The sequence below is a fragment of the Rattus rattus genome, chromosome 6, assembly GCF_011064425.1.
Source record: "Rattus rattus isolate New Zealand chromosome 6, Rrattus_CSIRO_v1, whole genome shotgun sequence".
Taxonomy (NCBI): domain Eukaryota; kingdom Metazoa; phylum Chordata; class Mammalia; order Rodentia; family Muridae; genus Rattus; species Rattus rattus.
Genome location: NC_046159.1, coordinates 88,882,467 through 88,900,091, shown reverse-complemented (window position 1 = coordinate 88,900,091; position 17,625 = coordinate 88,882,467). Strand labels below are relative to the sequence as shown.

Genomic DNA, 17,625 nt, shown 5'->3' with positions numbered 1-17,625 from the left:
AGAAATCAGAATGAGCCTTGAGAAAGGGGGGAAGGAAAAATAAGGAAGCTACTTATAGCAGAGGAGAGTTTATTCTACCAAAAATACGCATGACAATGCATCCTAATGTGGTACAAAAATAAAAAGAAAGTGACAAGACAACTTATGGTCACTTTCTTGCAGGCCTCGTGTTTTGTTTTCAGGAAAATCACATAGAAGCTTGTTGGGTTCGGTGTAAAACACTTAGAACGCCAACATCATTTGGAAGAGATGGCTTTCAAACTGGGTTTAAAACAGAAAGTCCTGAACATTTAAGAGAACAGGGGTAGATCGAGAAGAGAATAGAACGAAAATCAACTCCCGGAATAAAAGAAGGCAAAGCCACCTGGCCAAAGGCGTTTTGTTTTGTGAAGCTTTCTTTTGCTTTAATGTTCTTAGTAATTCAGATGCTGTAGGTCGATTGTGGTGAGTGTGTCTGTAAAAAAGTCAAAGCTGTCAGCTGAAATATCTACAGGACTGTCCAGGGAGCCTGGCAAACTGGGCGACAGTGCGTCTGAAAGCTGCAGGCAGGAATCTGTGGAGAAAACATTAAAGTCCTGCAAAGAGGGGACCTCGAGGGCCTCGGGACTGTCATTGTTTAGGCCAGCTCCACAGTTCTGGCCCATTGTTGACAAGCAGTTAGGAACAGTGGGTGACTGGTGCTGAAAATGTTTCAAATTTTTCTCATTGCTGGTTAAAGGCGAAACTGGGAAAGTTTGGGAGTCGCCATTGTGTCCATTGGGAGCCTGCTGTTGAGAGAGCGCGTTTTGCTGAAAAGTGTAACCTTCCCTCTCCAGAAGGGCCCCGGAGACACTGAGGGCTTGCTCAAAGAGTGACTTCTCTTCCTCGTCTTCCTCCACTTTGTCCGAATCCTCCAGGTTTTTAAATTTCCCTTCGCTGTTTTGGTTCTCCTTGCACTGGGTTTGCCTCTTATGCTTCATCCTCCGGTTCTGAAACCACACTTTCACTTGTCTCTCGGTCAAATCCAGCAGCGCGGCGATTTCCACCCTCCGGGGTCTGCAAAGGTACTTGTTGAAATGAAATTCCTTTTCCAGTTCCAAAAGCTGAGTGTTGGTGTAAGCAGTTCTCAGACGCCTGGATCCCCCGCCGCTGCCATCGGCTATTTCCAGGGATTCTGCAGAAAGGGAAACCAACAAGAGACACACATACAGTTGAAGGTGGAGGGGTCCGAGCAGGGTTATTCCACTGGAGAATAAATACATCAGAAAAGATCAACTGCAACAAAATGGCCGCCCCTGGATGCAGTGCAAGCTATTGTGTTGCCTTTACTGGGAGCCCAGCCCGGGGAAGCCCAGTCTCTTCCACCTCCATCAAATTCCTGCCTGTGGCTCCCCCCAACCTCTTCATCCGGGAGCAAACTTTATATTAGCTACAACACAATTTATAATTAATGCATCAGCTGCTTAGCTGAGCAAGAGCGGTCTATCACTCTTCATTACTGTCAAAAAGCCAAACTCTAGGACAACTAGACAAGAGGAGGTCAGTTCCAACTCAAATAAATCACCCTACATTACACAAGTTAGGGAAAGTGCCCCCCCTCCTCAAAATATATATGTCTCATTGTGGGACTCGGGATCTATTTTCCCCTCCACCAAACCCACTCCTGAGACCACAGGGGCATGAGACCGGCCACCAAGCATCTCTCTCTCTCCCCCTTCCCTCGAAGCTCATGGTCCCCTCCCCCACAACCGGTCGTAGGGAAGCCCGGAGGGGGACGAGGGTCCCCGGGACCTGGGGCCAAGTCTCCGGACTGACCTTTGTGGCCGAGGCAGGCAGGGCCCGTGGAGGCGGCGGCGGGCGGCAGCGCGGTTTTCTTGGCCGCCTTCTTCTCCTTCATCCAGGGGTACTCAGGCGGCTGCAGGGCGCCGGCGGGCACCGGGCTGCCGCGACTGCCCGCGGGGCTCGACTTGGGGCGGCCGCCAGCGCCAGCGCTATGGCGAGGGTGACTGCCCGGGTTCAGGCTGGGAATGGTCTGCTCAAAAGGAGGAGGAATCAGTGTCGAGTGTGAAAGCGTCGAGGTCTTGATTGATGAACTTTGAAATGTATCAGCGACAGGGGGAAAAGATGTCAGGCACTCAGCGAGCGACGGCTGGCTATTGATAAAACCAATCTCTCGCTCAAATTCGTAATTCATGGCCTTCTCCTTGGAGCCCCCTCGGAGGAAAAGTTCCCTCTTTTGGAGGGGCTTTGGGGGGGCAAGGCCCAGGAAAAAGGCGAGAGCGAAGGAAAAAAAAAATCTATCATAGAAGATCGCTGCTGGGGTGTTTTTTTTCTAATTCACTGATTACAGCCGTATGGGGACCGCGCTACTATTAAACTATTGAATTCATGGAGACAAGGTTGAAATTGGACCGAATTGGCTGTCACATGATTGCTTCTGCCCAATGACAATTTGGGCTTTAATCAAAAGAAGCCACTGTCTGTTTGATTGATCCAAAAAAGTCAGAAAGGAACGCCTCATTGGGGGCCATCGAGGCTTTATTTACACTTTTTTTCAGGGCAAAAATACATATATGTGGGTGTGGATGGGAGTGCCCTGGAGTGCGTGGGGGGCGAGAGTGCCGGTTTGCCTCCTGATCTGCAAGGATCTAGTGTGCTCCCTGGAGTGTGTGTGAGTGTGTGTGAGCCCTGATGCCGGTCCCGCCAGTGGCTGCCCTCTGCCTCCCCCGCACACTCTGCGCATTGTTTGGGACTGTCGGGAAGACGCCTCGCACCTCACAAATCATTTAAGCACCTCAGCCTGACGCCTGCAGTCATTAACAAAGTAATCCATTAATCTTCAAAGTTTTGACACCCCAGGGCCCTGCATCCCAGCCACATAAGTTCTGCTAAGGCAAGAGAAAGGAGCAGAGGGGAAGACAGAAGAGAGAGAGAGAGAGAGAGAGAGAGAGAGAGAGAGAGAGAGAGAGAGAGAGAGAATGAATATTGGGGTTCACCTTTCCTCTTCCTCCTCTACTTTTTCCAAAATCAGTTCCTGGATCTCAGAACCGATTCATATTCATCTCTCTCTCTCTCTCTCTCTCTCTCTCTCTCTCTCTCTTCTCTCTCTCTCTCTCTCTCCTCCCTCTTTCCTTTTTTTCCTCTCTCCTTCCCCCACCCCACTCTATCCTGTCCCCTTCTCCTCCCTCGCAGCCCCTCGCCTCCTCTTAATGTCCAGCCTGGAACCTGCGCCCCTGGCCCATTGTTAGCCGGCTTTTCCAGGGCAGCTCTGCATCTGGCTCTGCGGGCAGCGGAAAACGAAAGGCGGCTCTCGAAGCCTGCCGATCTTCCTTCGCCATCAACTTCTCAGGAATGGCTGGAGAGAGATAGATGCATGTGCCAAGAGAGACAGCAGCCCCAGGTCCTTGTGTCCAATTCCCCATAGCCTGGGCGGCGGCCAGCCAAAGCAATGCCGTCCCAAGCAGGCTCTTGCGGCTCCTGGCACTCTGGGTTTCATACCCCTAGGGCTCGGGTGCGGTGAGTATTTCCGATTTCCAGGAAGAGTACTGGAACGTGTCAGCAGGGAGGGAAAGGACTCTGGTTCCTCGGTCCCTCTTCAAGCCTCCTACTCTTCTTCGAGTCCTTGTCGCTCTGGTTGGGGACTGGTTGGTTCAGAGGCAGTCAGTTTGTTCCTTGGCAGCCTGAATTGCCTCCCACACCTTCCTGCTCTTGGGCACCAGGGAGAATTGCACCCTGGTTCTGTTGTGGGAAACAGCACTGCAGGGGAGAGGGCGACTCAAGGAGGAGTTACATCGCTTCAACTTCTCCTCCATTCTTTTTCTTCCAGTTCTGAGACAGGACTTCAGACTGAGTGCTGGACAGGGCTGAAGGATTCAAAAGACAACACCTTTAGATACAAGCAAGAACTTAAAATGAAAAATCACCGAGAGAGAGAGAGAGAGAGAGAGAGAGAGAGAGAGAGAGAGAGAGAGAGAGAGAGAGAGAGAGAGAGAGATCTGATGAAGGTACCTTCTCTCCCCCAAACACTAAGGATGGAGATTCGCTTTTGCTTCCTTTGAAATGGACCAAGTGATCAGAATGCCCCAGGCCGCCAGGCATCAGTGGCAGGAAAATAAATCATTCTGATGGCCAAGGAGAGAAAGGTTGGTGGGGGAGAAAATTCTATGCAGAAAACAAGAAAGGCCGACCCAGGAGCAAGGGCAGAACTCTGAGACTAGCATTTAAGGGGTTTGGGTTGGAGCTATAAAGTGGTCTCCAACCTTGACCAGCTCAGAGCACTGCCTTGCAGATAGAGATGCTATTTTGGAAAATGTAAGGTTTTTTTCCAGTTTTCTTGCTTTTATTCCAAACAAAGCTCTGAAGGAAGTCTGGGTGCGATCAATCTTGCTCACCAAAAGCCTTGACAGCTTCTGGCCCTTAAGAACACATTTCAGCTTCAAGCTTTTTCCAAGCTCAAATGTGGCCGAGCAAAGAGGAGAGCAGGAAACGCAAGTAAACAAGGAAATTTTGTCTCTTTAAAGATTGGGTTTTGGCACTAGAGAGGGTTCTAGGGCTGCTTTCAGGAAAGGTGCTTTGCAGATTTAAGGGTGGTGGCTTTGGGCATTCGCTTTTTACCAGAAAGTACTGAGAGACAGGGGAAAGTTAGAAAGCAGGGCTGCCCACGGCATTGAGCAGGCTTTGTCAGGCTGCGTGGGTGAAAGCTTTTTGCCTTTCTCAACCGCCTTAATTCAAAAGCCATCTGGAAGAAAACCCTTTCCTGAGGCCGCCCAGCATTCAGATCTTCCCCCAATCTATCACTTTAACTCTCGAGATATTTTAATAAGTATTTTTTTTAATATCCAGGAAGCTAAGAGTGAGGTGGATTTTTTTTTCCTTTGAAAGCCAAAATGAACGCCTTGACTAGCAAGATATGGGAAAGAGTATTAGAGTCTCATTGTACAGCCTCCGCCCTGAGGGAAGGAGGAAGTTAAAGGGAAGATTTGAAGGCATAGGTTCAAATGCTGACATCTCTGGAAGGTTTTCAGGGGGAGACCCCACACCTCTTCCCCTTGAGGCTGTCCCTTATTTTCCCAGGTAATTTTGTGCATGTTTTTTTTTTAATGCTTACATAAAAAGACTACAGTTATCTGCACGGTTTCAATAACCCAAAAGGCCCCAGTTCTCACTAAGACTGGTTTCTGCATTTCTGAAGTGTGCACCCTAAGGAGATCAGGGCGAGGAGAGCAAATCCAACTTCCCTACAGGCCAAAAGCTTTCAAAAGCGAGCATGAATCAAGAGCAGGAGGGTGGATGTGGGGAAAGCTCCTTTGGCGTGAGACCCCCAGCTTTCTGCAGCAGCCTGGAGATTTTTTCATTTTCTTAAAACATGAAAAGGGTTCGTAAGCGCTGCTCTCTGGGACTCAGCAGGTACCCAGAAATGACTCCAGCTCTTGCTTTTAAGGATTTTCTTAGGGCACCGGGTGTGGGTGGGTAGAGGCCATGATGATGGATATTCAAGATTGCAAACAAAATGGCGACATTTTCCACTTCTGCCTTTGAAAGATACAATCCAGAGAGAATGGGGGTTCAGATGCCCCCAATCTCCAAATGCAGGCTGTTCTCTTCCAGCACTGAGGGGTTGGTGATGAGATGCAGCTGTGAAGCTTGTTTTTTTTCTGAGTTTGGCTTCTTGGATCTGTAATTCTTTACCTTGAAGATGGAAATATTTCCTTTGCTGTATCCTGTCTTTGACTCTGCCAGCCAGTCAGTGGGCATCCTATCTTAAATCCAAACGTGGAAATGTAATATTAAGCTTGTGTAGCAGCAAATGAAAGAAGTACTTGTACAATTGCATTTTTATTAGAAAGATACCAATCTCCTTTCTCTCTCCTCCTCCCCCTGGGACCATAAAAAAGAGAAGAAATAAATCCAGAGAATGGCAAATGCTGAATTCCGGGAGGAATTTGATGCTGAGATTCATGGAAGTGATTCCTTCCAGTCCAAGGAAGGCCTGGAGGACTCTATGAAGCTCGGTCGTTTTCCTGGAGACCAGAGGGAGAGTAGGTCCCTTTCAAGGTGAATTTAGAAGAGACACCCCCACCCCCTCTTCTTCAGAAGTGATAATGAACCGCGAAGCATCCTCACTGGAGACCTGGAATTCGATAGCTTGTGAGAAGAGCTTAAGACCCTGTGCTGTTCCCAAGGTTGAGGCCTTGGCCGCTGGGCCTTCGGTGCGGGGGAAATGAAGAGGAGCCCCGGGTTCTCGGTGCGCGGCGCCCCGCACCTGTGCGCCGCCCGCTGCGCCCAGGCCGACCGCCTTTGTTTCTGCCAGGCCGCCCCGCACTTAGCAGCCTGGCGCCCTGCTTGGGCGGCAGCTGGGAACCAGGCAGCTCAGCGGGCCCGGAGCACGGCATTTCCCGAGCAGCGGCAGCAGTCGCTTGAAACCGCGGCCTCTATCCCCAGAGCTCGCTGAGCTTCCAAGGCAGACGCCGCCGGACCAGGCCGCACGCCGGAGTCGCAGTGCTGCTGCAGCCGCTGCCAGCTCGCTTCTGCCAGAACTCCACGCAGAGACCCGTCTCCAGCCAAAGAACCCCTTTTGACACGGATCTTAATCAGAATAAAAACTTTATTTTTTTTGTTTTGTTTCTCAGAATGTGAGCAGCAAGGAATGTAAAACTCTCAAAACAAATCTGGCATTTTTAGCGTTCAGTTTTGCCGGATGTTACAAACCTAAACCACTATTTTCAAACTCTGGGTCCTCTCTGTTCTTATTGCATTGCTACGGTTTTTATAAAGGAATTTTATTTCCCTTTCAAATAAATTTTATATGTATGCCAATATACCATTGAACAAAAGGCTCAAGAAACCTTCTGAACAATCAGGGTACAGAATTTCTTTAATATAAATACGAACGGATGGGGATAAATAATATTTAAAACTTAGACTATTCAATGCTTGCAAAAAAATATAAATAAATCTGACTGTTCACCAGCACACACACACGGAAAGACGTACACTTAGTCAACTTTGCACAGGGAGTCCCTGTTTCAAAGCGCCTTTGATTTCTTTTTCTCGATCATTACAAGAAGTGCAATTTTAAAAACTAAAACTTAAAAAAAAAACGCAGTTGCTTCCTCTCGGGAGCCATAAAGTATGAACAAATTCACATTGAAAACTCGACTAGAAAGTTTGTTCATATACCCTGTTTCTTATCAAAGAGTAGAGAGGGTAGAGGGTGCAGGGCCAGAGGCCAGGGCGAGGAGGGGTGGTAGTAAATGTTGCTACTGATACTGACAGCCTTTCCAGCAACCAAGATTGCTACGTCACATAAACTATAAAAACGCATTACCGAAGGGGGAAAATGAGGGAGAGGTGCAGAGGAGAAAGGGGAAAGGCGAGAAGAACATAAAACAAAACAAAACAAAAGAGGAAAAAGAAACCAAAGAAGGTTGGGTGGGCAACTCTCCTGGCTTGCAGCCCCAGCCCATCATCACAGGTGGGTGAGCTTGGGCGCTTCCTGAATTCTTCCCTGAGAAGGATGGTGGGCAGTAAGGTCCGTGTAGGTGGGGTGTGGCTCCCCAGGCCCAGGCCCATGGTGGTGACCGCTGCCCAGCGGCCCAGTGCCCCCGTAGTCCATGGCAGCCGAGGTGGTGTGGGGGAGGTGAGTTAGGCCAAAGAGTGCTGGCCCAGAGTTGTTCATGGGCTCCACATAGCTGCCCCCTACGAAGACGGGGCTTCCCTGTAAGTGTGGGGTCCCATAGCTGCCGTTGCCCTGCAGGCCGTGAGCATGTGGGTCGTACTCAGGGGTGCCCCCTGCGCCTGACCCCGCCGCTGTGTAGCGTTTCTGTGGGGGAGGTGGGGGAGCGCAGCTGGGCAGGGGAGCAGGGTAGGAGGCCGGAGGCAACCCATAGGCGCCTTGGGGGGGCTTGGAGAAAGGAGGGGGTGACTGGGGCTCATATGGGACACTGTTGACCAGCGAATGCATAGAATTCAGATAGCCTCCTGCACCGGGAGGCACAGGGCTACGACTTGGGGACTGGCCCCCAGACGAAGTCAGCATGCCTTTGCCCTTCTGGTCCTTCTTGTACTTCATGCGGCGGTTCTGGAACCAGATCTTGATCTGGCGCTCGGTGAGGTTCAGCAGGTTGGCCATCTCCACTCGGCGCGGCCGGCATAGGTAGCGGTTGAAGTGGAACTCCTTCTCCAGCTCCACCAGCTGCGCGCTCGTGTACGCCGTGCGCGCGCGCTTGGACGAAGCCTGCCCAGGCGGGCTCTTGTCACCAGCGCAGCTCTCCCCTGCCAGAACACAGAGGAAGAGCGGAGTCAGGGGCTGCTAGCGACCCCGCCCAGCTCCCTAGTCCTAGGCCTGCCCCTCCTTTCTTCACCCCACAGAAGCCTCTGTCCAAGGCCAGAGAGGAGCAGGACTTCAGTGCTGCCTTCCTCCCTTGGTGTGCGGAAATGGCCTGGTTAGCCTGCCCTTCCTTCCTCTAAGGAGCAAATCAGGGGTTTCTTCAAGGAAAGGACAGAGCAGCAGAGCCTCCTGCTTGCCTTGCTGCTCTGCACTTCCTCTCTATTTGACTCGCCCAGCTTATTTACTGGTCCAGCAGACAACAAGCTTCCTGTGAGCGGGTGTCACTATCTTGATTCCTTCAGTTGCTGGAATGTGGGAGACCTAGTGTATACATGAAGACCTTTCATCCTGCCTGAGTGGTCAGCCATTAGCTTCAACTAACCAGTTTCCGATATCTACCAAGAGGAGACGAACGGGTTGGTATTGTCCAACGGGGAGACCTCTGACCAAAGAGACTAGACCTCACCAAAGCTATCTAGTTCTGGTAGAGAAGCCCAGGCTTTAAGGAGTCTTCATCATGAGGTTCTCAATGTCACCATGAAGGCTGCCCCAATTTGGACCGTCACATTTATGCCTCCTGTCCTCCTTGGCTCCCCAAATATCAGTTCTGGAGGAGAGCCAAGGAGATCAGAGAGGAAAGGCCCCCAAGGTAACCAAGAAGATTGGAAGCCCAAGTCCCTGAGGCTAAGGCTCCCCCACTGGAGTCCAGTTCCCAAAGCCCCATGTGGTTCCCATTAGGATGACAAGCTGAATCCCCTCCCCCAGGGGATGCCGGGCTGCCTCCTGCATTGTACTAAGGCTGAGCAAGGCCTTCCTTCCCAGAAGTAAAGCAGCCGTCCATCTGCTGCAGAGAACATTGGCTCTGATTATAGACAAAGCATTGATTCTGACTTGGGTGATGATTAGGCCTGCTTTTATTCTGCCACGTTTCAGTCTGGGGAGGATGCCACTGTTTGCCTAGAAAAAAGCAGCTTAGAGAGACAGTGGTCCTGAGGATGGATCTATCTAGAGGTCAGAACTCCCAACACTGGAACAAAGAGGGGTTTCAACGTCACTAGGCTCAAACCTCCTTAGAGACGCCCAGAGGGACTTGAGTCAGATTTATGTCTGAGGGAACCTTATCACCTCCCTAAGTAGCAAAGATTCTGGAAAGATCTTTCCCCTTGGTGTGTGTGTGGGGGGGGTAGGGGCAAATTTCTGGAGATGCTCCTCTGCTCCAGGGAATAGCTAGCTGGCATAGCTAGAAGTGGCTTGGAGCCTGGAGTTTGGCCAGAGGCCCCGCCTCCAAAAGGCATCCATTTACCTGAGCTGGAGCCGCTGGTTTTCTGCTTAGTGTTCTGCCTTGACTCTTTCATCCAGGGAAAGATTTGTTTGCCCACGGTGGGAGAGTTGAGCAGGGGGCTCTTGGCTGTGCTGGCAGGGGTAGGGTTGCTGTTGGCACTTTGAGGGGGAGAGACAGATGAGGGAGGCGGAGGAGCTGCAGGGGTGGGTGCAGGGGGCTGTGGTGGGGGCTGTGGAGGCTGGGGGGCTGGGGGCGCTGCCTGGGGAGGAGGTGGAGGCAAAGGTGGATCACCCAGGCCTGGGGGCTGGCTAGGAGGCCCGCTCAGGGTGCGCAGACAAGCTTCGCTCAGCTCATGACTTTTGGGGTGGGCCCCAGCGCTGGCGGGAGACTGGAGGGAGCAGGCGGGTCGATGGTACTCAACACCATCCGTGCCTAGAGTGGCGGACGGCGCGTATGGCTGCTGACTGGCATTGTAAGCGAACCCATTGGCTGCTTGGTAGGGGTAGCCACCGTAGATCGCCGAGCTGTCGTAGTAGGTCGCTTTTTGCATCGCGATGTTTCACGATCGTGATCACACTCTCTGACAAGGGCTTGACACCCGTAAGGGAGCACATTGGCACGCCCCCGCAGTCACGTGACACTCCGCCGCCAATGGCCGCCGCGCGCAGACCTGAGGGAGGGGGGAGAAGTGCAGCGCGGTGAGGGCTCCGCGCAAATCCATCTTACTCTCAATAGCTAAGTGACATGAAAGCCATAAAAGAAAAAGTGGTCAGCAATATTTAGCAGCACGACGTGGCCCCGGGCGCAGGGAGCCGCACTATAAAAAGCTGCTGGAATTTACTGGCAGCTACAAATATTTGCTTAACTTGCGTCTGGAGTTGGGGGATTTTCTGCGGAGCAGTAGAACCAGTAAGGGCTGGGAGCTAGGTCTCTGGAGCCGAGGTCTAAAATGAGACAGGGTCTGGAAGCTACTTTGGGGTCTTTCTTTTGCAGAAGAAACCGTGGTGTCCCTTTGTAGAAGCCGGGGCTTTCTCGAGATCTTGGGGGAACTCTCAAGAGGGCAAAGGGTCATTTTTCCTCCAATTCTCATTTTAGAATTCATATTTGCTCAAAAGACCTAAGATGGTCAGATTTCCTTCCTAACCAGGCTTTTCCTGGAGTTCTCAAAGGAGGTTTGCACACACACACACACACACACACACACACACACACACACACACGTAGGCAATTGCCTTATTGGATCATGATGGACTTTGGAAGCTGAGTTTGTTAGGCTTGTTCTAGTTCAGGGAAGAGGACCAACCTGCTCCAAATCAACCCTATAAGGTCAAGAAGAGGGTGGGTGGGAGAGAAAACTTTAGAAGGACATCACCACCACCCTGTGTGTGTGTGTGTGTGTGTGTGTGTGTGTGTGTGTGTGTGTGTGTGTGGTGTTGGTCTTGGTCTTTCCCAACTCCACCCACAAGTCACACACAACTCAAATCCTGTAACTTTCTCTACCTTTTCTCCCACCCTGTTTTTCAGACAAACTGAAACAAGTCACTTCAACCTCTTTTTCAAAGTTACAGGAGGTTCCCGACGACTCTCCTGCCTCAGATTTTCTGAGGTGCTGTTATTCTGGGCAACTATCAAATTCTACCTGTTAAAACATGATGGATTAGAGAAAAAAAACAACCCACCAGGAACCTGAAAAACCAGCGTTCATCTCCATGACCACGGCTTGAACTCTCCTTCCAACTTAACGATAATAGGTTCTGTCTTAGAAACTGCTATGTAATTTGATGTATGGGGGTCATTTGGCTCCAGAGGAGGCATGGAAGCACAAACCATAAACTCCTGCCAGACTTCCCTGATCTTTGTATATACTGTTGTTGATCAGATTTGTTATTTGGTTCATTTTCCTGCTTCAGAAGTACCAAGTAAAGAAAAACATTAAAAAAAAAAAAAAGCCCAAATCTCTTATTTAGAAAGTACTTTATAGAAATGAAATCTGTATTCTCCTAATAAACTTATAATTCTCAGCAAGAAAAGTTCCTTGGAAGTCTTACATGTTCACCCCTAGCTACACCATCAGAATGCTAGTCTCTCTGACAGCTAAAAAAGCTGTAACAGTAAATCCATGTAGATAATGTTTAACATTTAAAGCCCTGTCTATGGCTACGAGATCCCAGAGTTATTCAACTTTTCTAGAAGTACCAACTGTCAACCAGGGAAATATATACTTAGCAAGCATCCACCAGTGGACGATTATAGTTTTGTTCTTAATAATGAACCCCCTTAGATTTCATCATCAAACCAACAATCTGATCAGCATCTGGAAAACAGGCACAATTAACTTTCCAGAACCTCAATAAAAAATTACAGCAGCACTTATCCAGAATTACTGTGTTTGTCATGAAGCCTGAATGCTGTTTCCCTTTTGAAAACATCTAGGAAGTTACAGATAACACTATGGAAAGTAGATAAAGGGTAAAATAAAATTTAAGAGTGAATTATAATCTAATATCTACTTTTCTCGTTCTTACATTGAAAACAATTCCCATTACATTTGGTAGCATTAATGTCTGTCATAAATTTTTGAGGCACCAAGCCTAATTAAGATAAACGTCAGATTAAGAAAATGACTCTAGACATACGAACAGCAAAATATTAGATAAAACAAAATTAGTTGATTTTGAACGTGCAGGGTTTCTAGTGACTTTCTAAGCCATTAGCACAGGCTATACCAGCCTACGGCTTGCTTAAACCTTTTTCCATTGTACTGTGCATTGTCTTGAAAGAATCACAAAAATAACTTTAAAATCAAAGTGCATAGGGCAGCGTCCACAAACTTAAAACCTGTATTCAACTCAGAGATCCCATTGTTTGAGGTCCGCAGTCACCTTGGAGTCCACACAACCCGCCCCCTCCAGCCCCCAAAGTTTCAATCTAGTAAAGAAGTTGGAGATTTGCCAGCCAGGAAACTTTGCTTTGTCCCCCCCCAAGCAAGGGTTGAGGGTGGAGGGAGATTCCTCCCCAAAGCTCTGTTCCTGGACAATAACCTCCAGGTGCAAGAGCTGAAGCGAGTTGAGGAGGCAAGAACTGATTACAGGATGCCAGAAGCCCTGTTGTCTCTACACAAGGTATGCCCAAATTCCACTTCTCCAGACTCCGCTCCCTCTTCTTCCCTCAGCTTCCCTCACCGGAGTTTGAAAGGGGACGTCGAGGTAGAAGCCCCGATTTCTAGCCCACTCCCCTCTCTATCTCACCAACCCAGAAAAGTTGAGGCTGGGCTAGGGAAGAGGGGAGAGTGGGGGCGGGGATGGGAGCGCGGCCTGAACTGAAGTGTGAGGGTATCAGTCACTGCCGGCGAGGAAGCTCCGGCTTGTGAACTCTTCTTGAACCGAGATTTAAGTCTGCAGCCATAAATCACCGAGACGTACACTCCACCATTCAGCGCTGAGAGCGGCCGGTGGTGGCCCCGCTTACCTTAACTTCTGACGGCCGCCGCGGGCTCGGGCTCAGGCTGCGGCCCCGGGTCCCCTCGGCGCGGGATGGCCACCGACCCTCAGCATCCGCCGAGCCGGCGTGCGGGCGGGCGTGCGGGCGGGAGACCCCAAGGCCGGGACTCGGCGGAGAGGCGGACCGCTAGCTGCTCCGGCGGCTGGCCCCCGGCGGACTGGGGCGGCTGGACCCCCTCCCCTCCCCTCCCCCCACGCCCGCCCCCGCCCTGCCCGCGGCCGCGGCCCCAGATAAGCGCTGGCGCGGCCGGGCTCCGCGGGGCTAGTGGCACCGACTTGGGTATGTTTCTTATGAATACTGCGCCGAGCAGGGGTCGGTCGGGGGGTGCGGTAAGGGGTGCCGGGGCGGGCGGGAGGGGAGAGCAGAGCGGCTAGGGAAGCGCCGGCGTGGGGGATGGGGCTGAGGCGAGGGGAGGAACCGGAGCAGAGCGAGCTCGGCGGCAGCGGGAGGAGGGCGGCCTCCCCCACCCCACGCCCTCCCTCTCCTTCCTAGGCGTCACTAAAGTCCAGGAAAATTATGCTAATGAGGACAAACGGCTCTCACAAAGGGGCTCTCTTGCGGGGTTCTATTTTTTAAGAATCTGTCTGAGAAACCACGCAATTCCCTGCCATGGACATTTTCATGGGGTGGGGGGTTGGGGAAAGAAGAGAAGAAGAAATGAGTTGCTCTGACTTTGGCAGTTTTCTTCACCTGCCGCTCGCTCCCAATACAGACACCCTAAAGCCAGTCCCTGTGGTGTAGGGCCTATTTCCACACACCTCCCAAAAGCAACTCAACTGCCTTCGATTAAATTTCGAGGCCTAACGGAGGGAAGTGTCCCCGAGAGATGGACAACTGTCCCCACAGTGAAATGAACCTCTCTGGGCTCAGGCACATACAAAGATATTCAGAAACTTGAGTCTCCACCTCTTGTGTACCCATTGCATAGTACAGACACGGAAGCAGGTAGCCCGTGAGGAAGAGAGATAAGGCTCTGACACCAACACAAATGGACGTCCAGGGTATTTCACCCTCTAATTAGTTGAGTGGCCTTCCTTTTGCTGGGTTGAGCAAAAGCCTAAATTTGCTTGTTAATATGCCACAACGTTAAAGGGGATGGGATCATTCCCAATACCCACTCAGCTTCCCAGCTTCAGAAGCAAACTCCTCCAGGGCAGAAGTGTGGTTTAAAAAAAAAAAAAAAAAAGGAGAGAAATGGAGCTTTCGTGCAATTCCGAGGCGTCAACGAGGGTCCTTCTCAAAGGAAGGTGTTAAAAATATAAGTAGTATGTTTAAACTGTCAGGGAGCCAAAGTGTCACCTTAGAGCAAAAACAAAGCCAGGGGGGGAAAGGGAGAAATCAAAAAGCACTCCGGGCCAGGGTGGCCTCATGCATACCAATGGTTTTTGTCATTTATGGCTGGGCAAGATTTATGACTCGGCTCCCCAAAGCTGTAAACAGAGCACAAAACAGCAAACACTTGCTCCTTATGGCATATTGCAGCGGCGCAACTTGAAAGGGAAGAGCCCGGGACGTGTAGGAGGTGAGAGCCGGCCGCAAAAATCCGCTCGGCGGCATTTTCTCTTCAAACCCTCAGGGTCGGATGTGGCATTTGAAGAAAGAAGGCGTGGGTCAATAATCAACCCGCACTTTCTCCTCCAAACTGCTGACGCGACTCTCACCGCCTTCTCAGCAAAGCCAGCTGCAGGGAAGGCCGTGAGAACCAGACCTAGGACTGGACTGTCTGGTCCAAAGGGGCTGAGAGCGTTGGAGCAAAGGGCTAGGGCGTATGCAACGCATACCTTTCCGGCTCGACCAAACCAAGCCCAGCAGCCCCAGCGCCAGGACCAGGCCGGACCGGAGGAGTTGCAAGAGCCGCGGGAGAGCTCGGGTGAGAGCTTAACTCAGACCAGGGCCTCCACGAGCCCTTGACTAGCGCCCAGGTGGCTCTGGGCGGTGGGCCCCAGCCGGCAAAATCGAGCTCTGATTTCAATATGCGGGTCTGGCGCCCTGGCACATAGATTGCGGGTACCCTGGCCTTAACGCTTCTCATCTGAAATCCAAAAGACTGGCTTTGGAGCAAGCACAGGCGAGATTATTAAAATTAATAATTTATAATAGCAGGATTTTGTTGGTGTGTTACTGTGTTGTGATTGAAGATACACTGTTTGATTTCCACCTCTAGAAATTGCTCCCTGCCGCGGTTCTTTCCAGGCCAGTCCCGCAGTTCATACACAGCTTCTCCAAAACCACCAACCAAGCTTTTCTTTGCTCAGCATCCGTGAGCTCCCTTCCCCGTCTTCCCTAAGTCCTATGATTTCCAGAGGGACTAGAAGAAGCATTTTTCTCAGGCACAGAAGAGTACTTGGAGCATCGAAGGTGTCTGATGGAGCCTTTCTGCCATCCAAGGGGTGCCCTACCCATCTCTGAGGGGGCTCACCGCTCCGGAGGCTCTCTGTGCAAGCAAGCTGGGGAGGAAGGTGAGGAGTAACTTTTGGCAAGAAGTAGCATTAAAATCCAAAGATGGGCAGGGAAGAAGGCATTAAGAAAAGATGCTGGCCTGTAAGTTGAGACTGGTACTTTGAGCGTCGAGGGGGACCAGTCTTTCTAATAGCTAATCATTTGGCCATAACGCGAGTGGCTTTAGTTCTTTCCTGGGAGGGGAGAAAAAAAAAACCAACTGTGCTCTATGAAAGCAGTTATTGGCTTCTTACTGTGTGTGCTTTTTTTATGCAGAACCAGCTTGAAGGATCTGTTGTTAGATATTTATTCTCTTGCCGGCACGGAAGCCACAATAAAAAAGATGCGTCTAACAAACCTTTACTCCATTTCTCCTTCTTTCTAGTAAACTATATTATTTATGAGTCTTTAACTGGGTCAAAAATGCACCAGAACTGGGTCATAAATCATATGAAATGCTGACAAGTAATTGAACAGCAATTAAAGCTTACATTTTATTTCCAAGGGGTGTTTTAGAGCACTTGGACCGGCCTCAGTTAAGCACAGTTATCACCGAGGTCGGCATGAGGGAGGGCCGAATCCGCCCTTCCTGAGAAAGTAAATCTCATTCAAGCTGAAGAAGCCTAGTTTGAATATTTTTAAATAAAGGGATACAATTTTTTTTTAAATTAAAGAAGGCAAATTTAGTTCCTAACTCCTCACTGAGCTTTCTTCATCTGCTCCAAGGAGGAAAGTAAAGGCCAATTTCTCCTACCTTCCCAAAGACTTTCACTCCTCCCAGGAGCAGAAGGTCCCCAAAGCCCAATTAGCCCCAGCCTGACCAGTATTTTGGAAGCGAGCAGTTTAACTAATCTCCCTCCATACTGGCAATGGCTCCCTTTCAGGGAATATAATGCCAGAGAAACGTTTGTCTCTGCTCCTTGACTACAGCTACCGAACCCCTCCAGTCTTGGGCACATAGGCTGGTTCTTTAACTCTCCAGGCCAACTTTGGGGTGTACAGAAAGCACCCAACCCACAAACACTGGTGAACTGAGCCCAGACCCCTTCTGCAAATCACACCAACCAAACCTCCAGGCAGCTGGCATTGCCCACCAGCACCCCAGCTTCTCTTAGGTCTGAGCTGTCTTTCCCCATCCCTCCCCGGCAGACATTGCTCTGGAAACAATGGCTTGCCCTCCAGGTGGGACTCGCTGGGTCCGGCATGGGGAACTCTGCCCCTGCAACCCAACACTGAACAAAGTGGCTGGAAGCATCATCAATAACATGGCAGTGCATCTGCACATTTTCCTCATTGATTTTCCTCTTCCATTTGCTCAGGCTGCTCAGGTCAGCCCTAACCCTCCATCCTGCTCAGCAAATGCTGGCCAAATGGAGAGAGACTCCCCTTCTCAGCTACTGGCCCCCACCTTTGTCATGAAGTCTGGCCCTTCTAGCTTCTCGCCGGTCACCTCTCCTAACCACAGCTCCCAGCCACCTCTTTTGCCTGGGAGAATCTTCCCTCTGCCTAGAGCCTAGCTCCTGGGAATTCAGCCCTGCGGGTTGCAATGGGACAAAGCAACCCTAATACTAGAGGCTACTGGGCCCATCCTGTAGCCCCCAAGTGCCCTCTTCTTAACACCCCACGATACTTTCCAGGGAATTAAACTCAGAGTCTGAGGAGCGACTGGGAATCTTTCAAATGCTTTCAGTTCTAAAACAGAAACAAAGGAAGGCAGAGGGTGAGGGTCCTGTGCATGATCCAGTGTCTCCTCGCCTGACCTCTGTCTCTCACAGCCATAACTCACCCTAGATATGAACAATCAGAGGAAATACCTTAAAATAAATTCCATCCTCCTGGTGTGGCCGGGAGTCCCATCGGCTAGCTTGCCCAGAACTGCTCCATGAGAGCTGAAAGCGGCTGGAAGAGAGCTTGCTCGGGAGAAGGGGAAGGAGACGGAGGAGGAGGAGGTGGGTGCGTGGGGGTGGGGGAAAAAGCTCTTGCTCTAAAGAGAATCTAGAGAACGTAATCGCAGATGAAGCCTGCCTGGGTCTCCGCTCCAAATACCACAATAATGTGCCGTATTATGCGCTCACGTGGTCATACGTCAACTTAA

General features: G+C 50.6%; 3 protein-coding genes across 6 annotated transcripts in view; 1 reads left to right on the top strand and 2 right to left on the bottom strand.

Moving 5' to 3' along the window:
- Positions 1-55: 55 nt before the first annotated feature.
- Hoxa2 (homeobox A2) lies at positions 56-2,585 on the bottom strand. Its single transcript, XM_032906514.1, has 2 exons — positions 1,795-2,585; positions 56-1,153 (listed from the first exon to the last, which is right to left on the bottom strand). The coding sequence occupies exons 1-2, from the start codon at positions 2,171-2,173 to the stop codon at positions 414-416; spliced, it is 1,119 nt and encodes a 372-aa protein (XP_032762405.1). The 5' UTR covers positions 2,174-2,585; the 3' UTR covers positions 56-413.
- A 3,980-nt stretch (positions 2,586-6,565) lies between these two features.
- Positions 6,566-17,625, bottom strand: part of Hoxa3 (homeobox A3) — a 44,050-nt gene continuing 32,990 nt past the window's right edge. For 3 of the 4 annotated variants that reach the window (XM_032906499.1, XM_032906498.1, XM_032906501.1), the window contains 2 exons: positions 9,612-10,260; positions 6,566-8,253 (listed from right to left, as the gene is read on the bottom strand). In XM_032906499.1, the coding sequence (XP_032762390.1) occupies positions 7,448-8,253; positions 9,612-10,140 (1,335 nt within the window). In that variant the 5' untranslated portion in view covers positions 10,141-10,260 and the 3' untranslated portion in view covers positions 6,566-7,447. Of the gene's footprint in view, positions 8,254-9,611; positions 10,261-13,058; positions 14,182-17,625 lie in introns of those variants that run through there. The other variant, XM_032906500.1, reaches the window with a different exon arrangement.
- LOC116903807 lies at positions 14,282-15,887 on the top strand. The gene is made up of 2 exons (XM_032906508.1): positions 14,282-14,961; positions 15,256-15,887. Exons 1-2 carry the CDS (start codon positions 14,460-14,462, stop codon positions 15,498-15,500), a joined length of 747 nt encoding a protein of 248 aa, XP_032762399.1. The 5' UTR covers positions 14,282-14,459; the 3' UTR covers positions 15,501-15,887.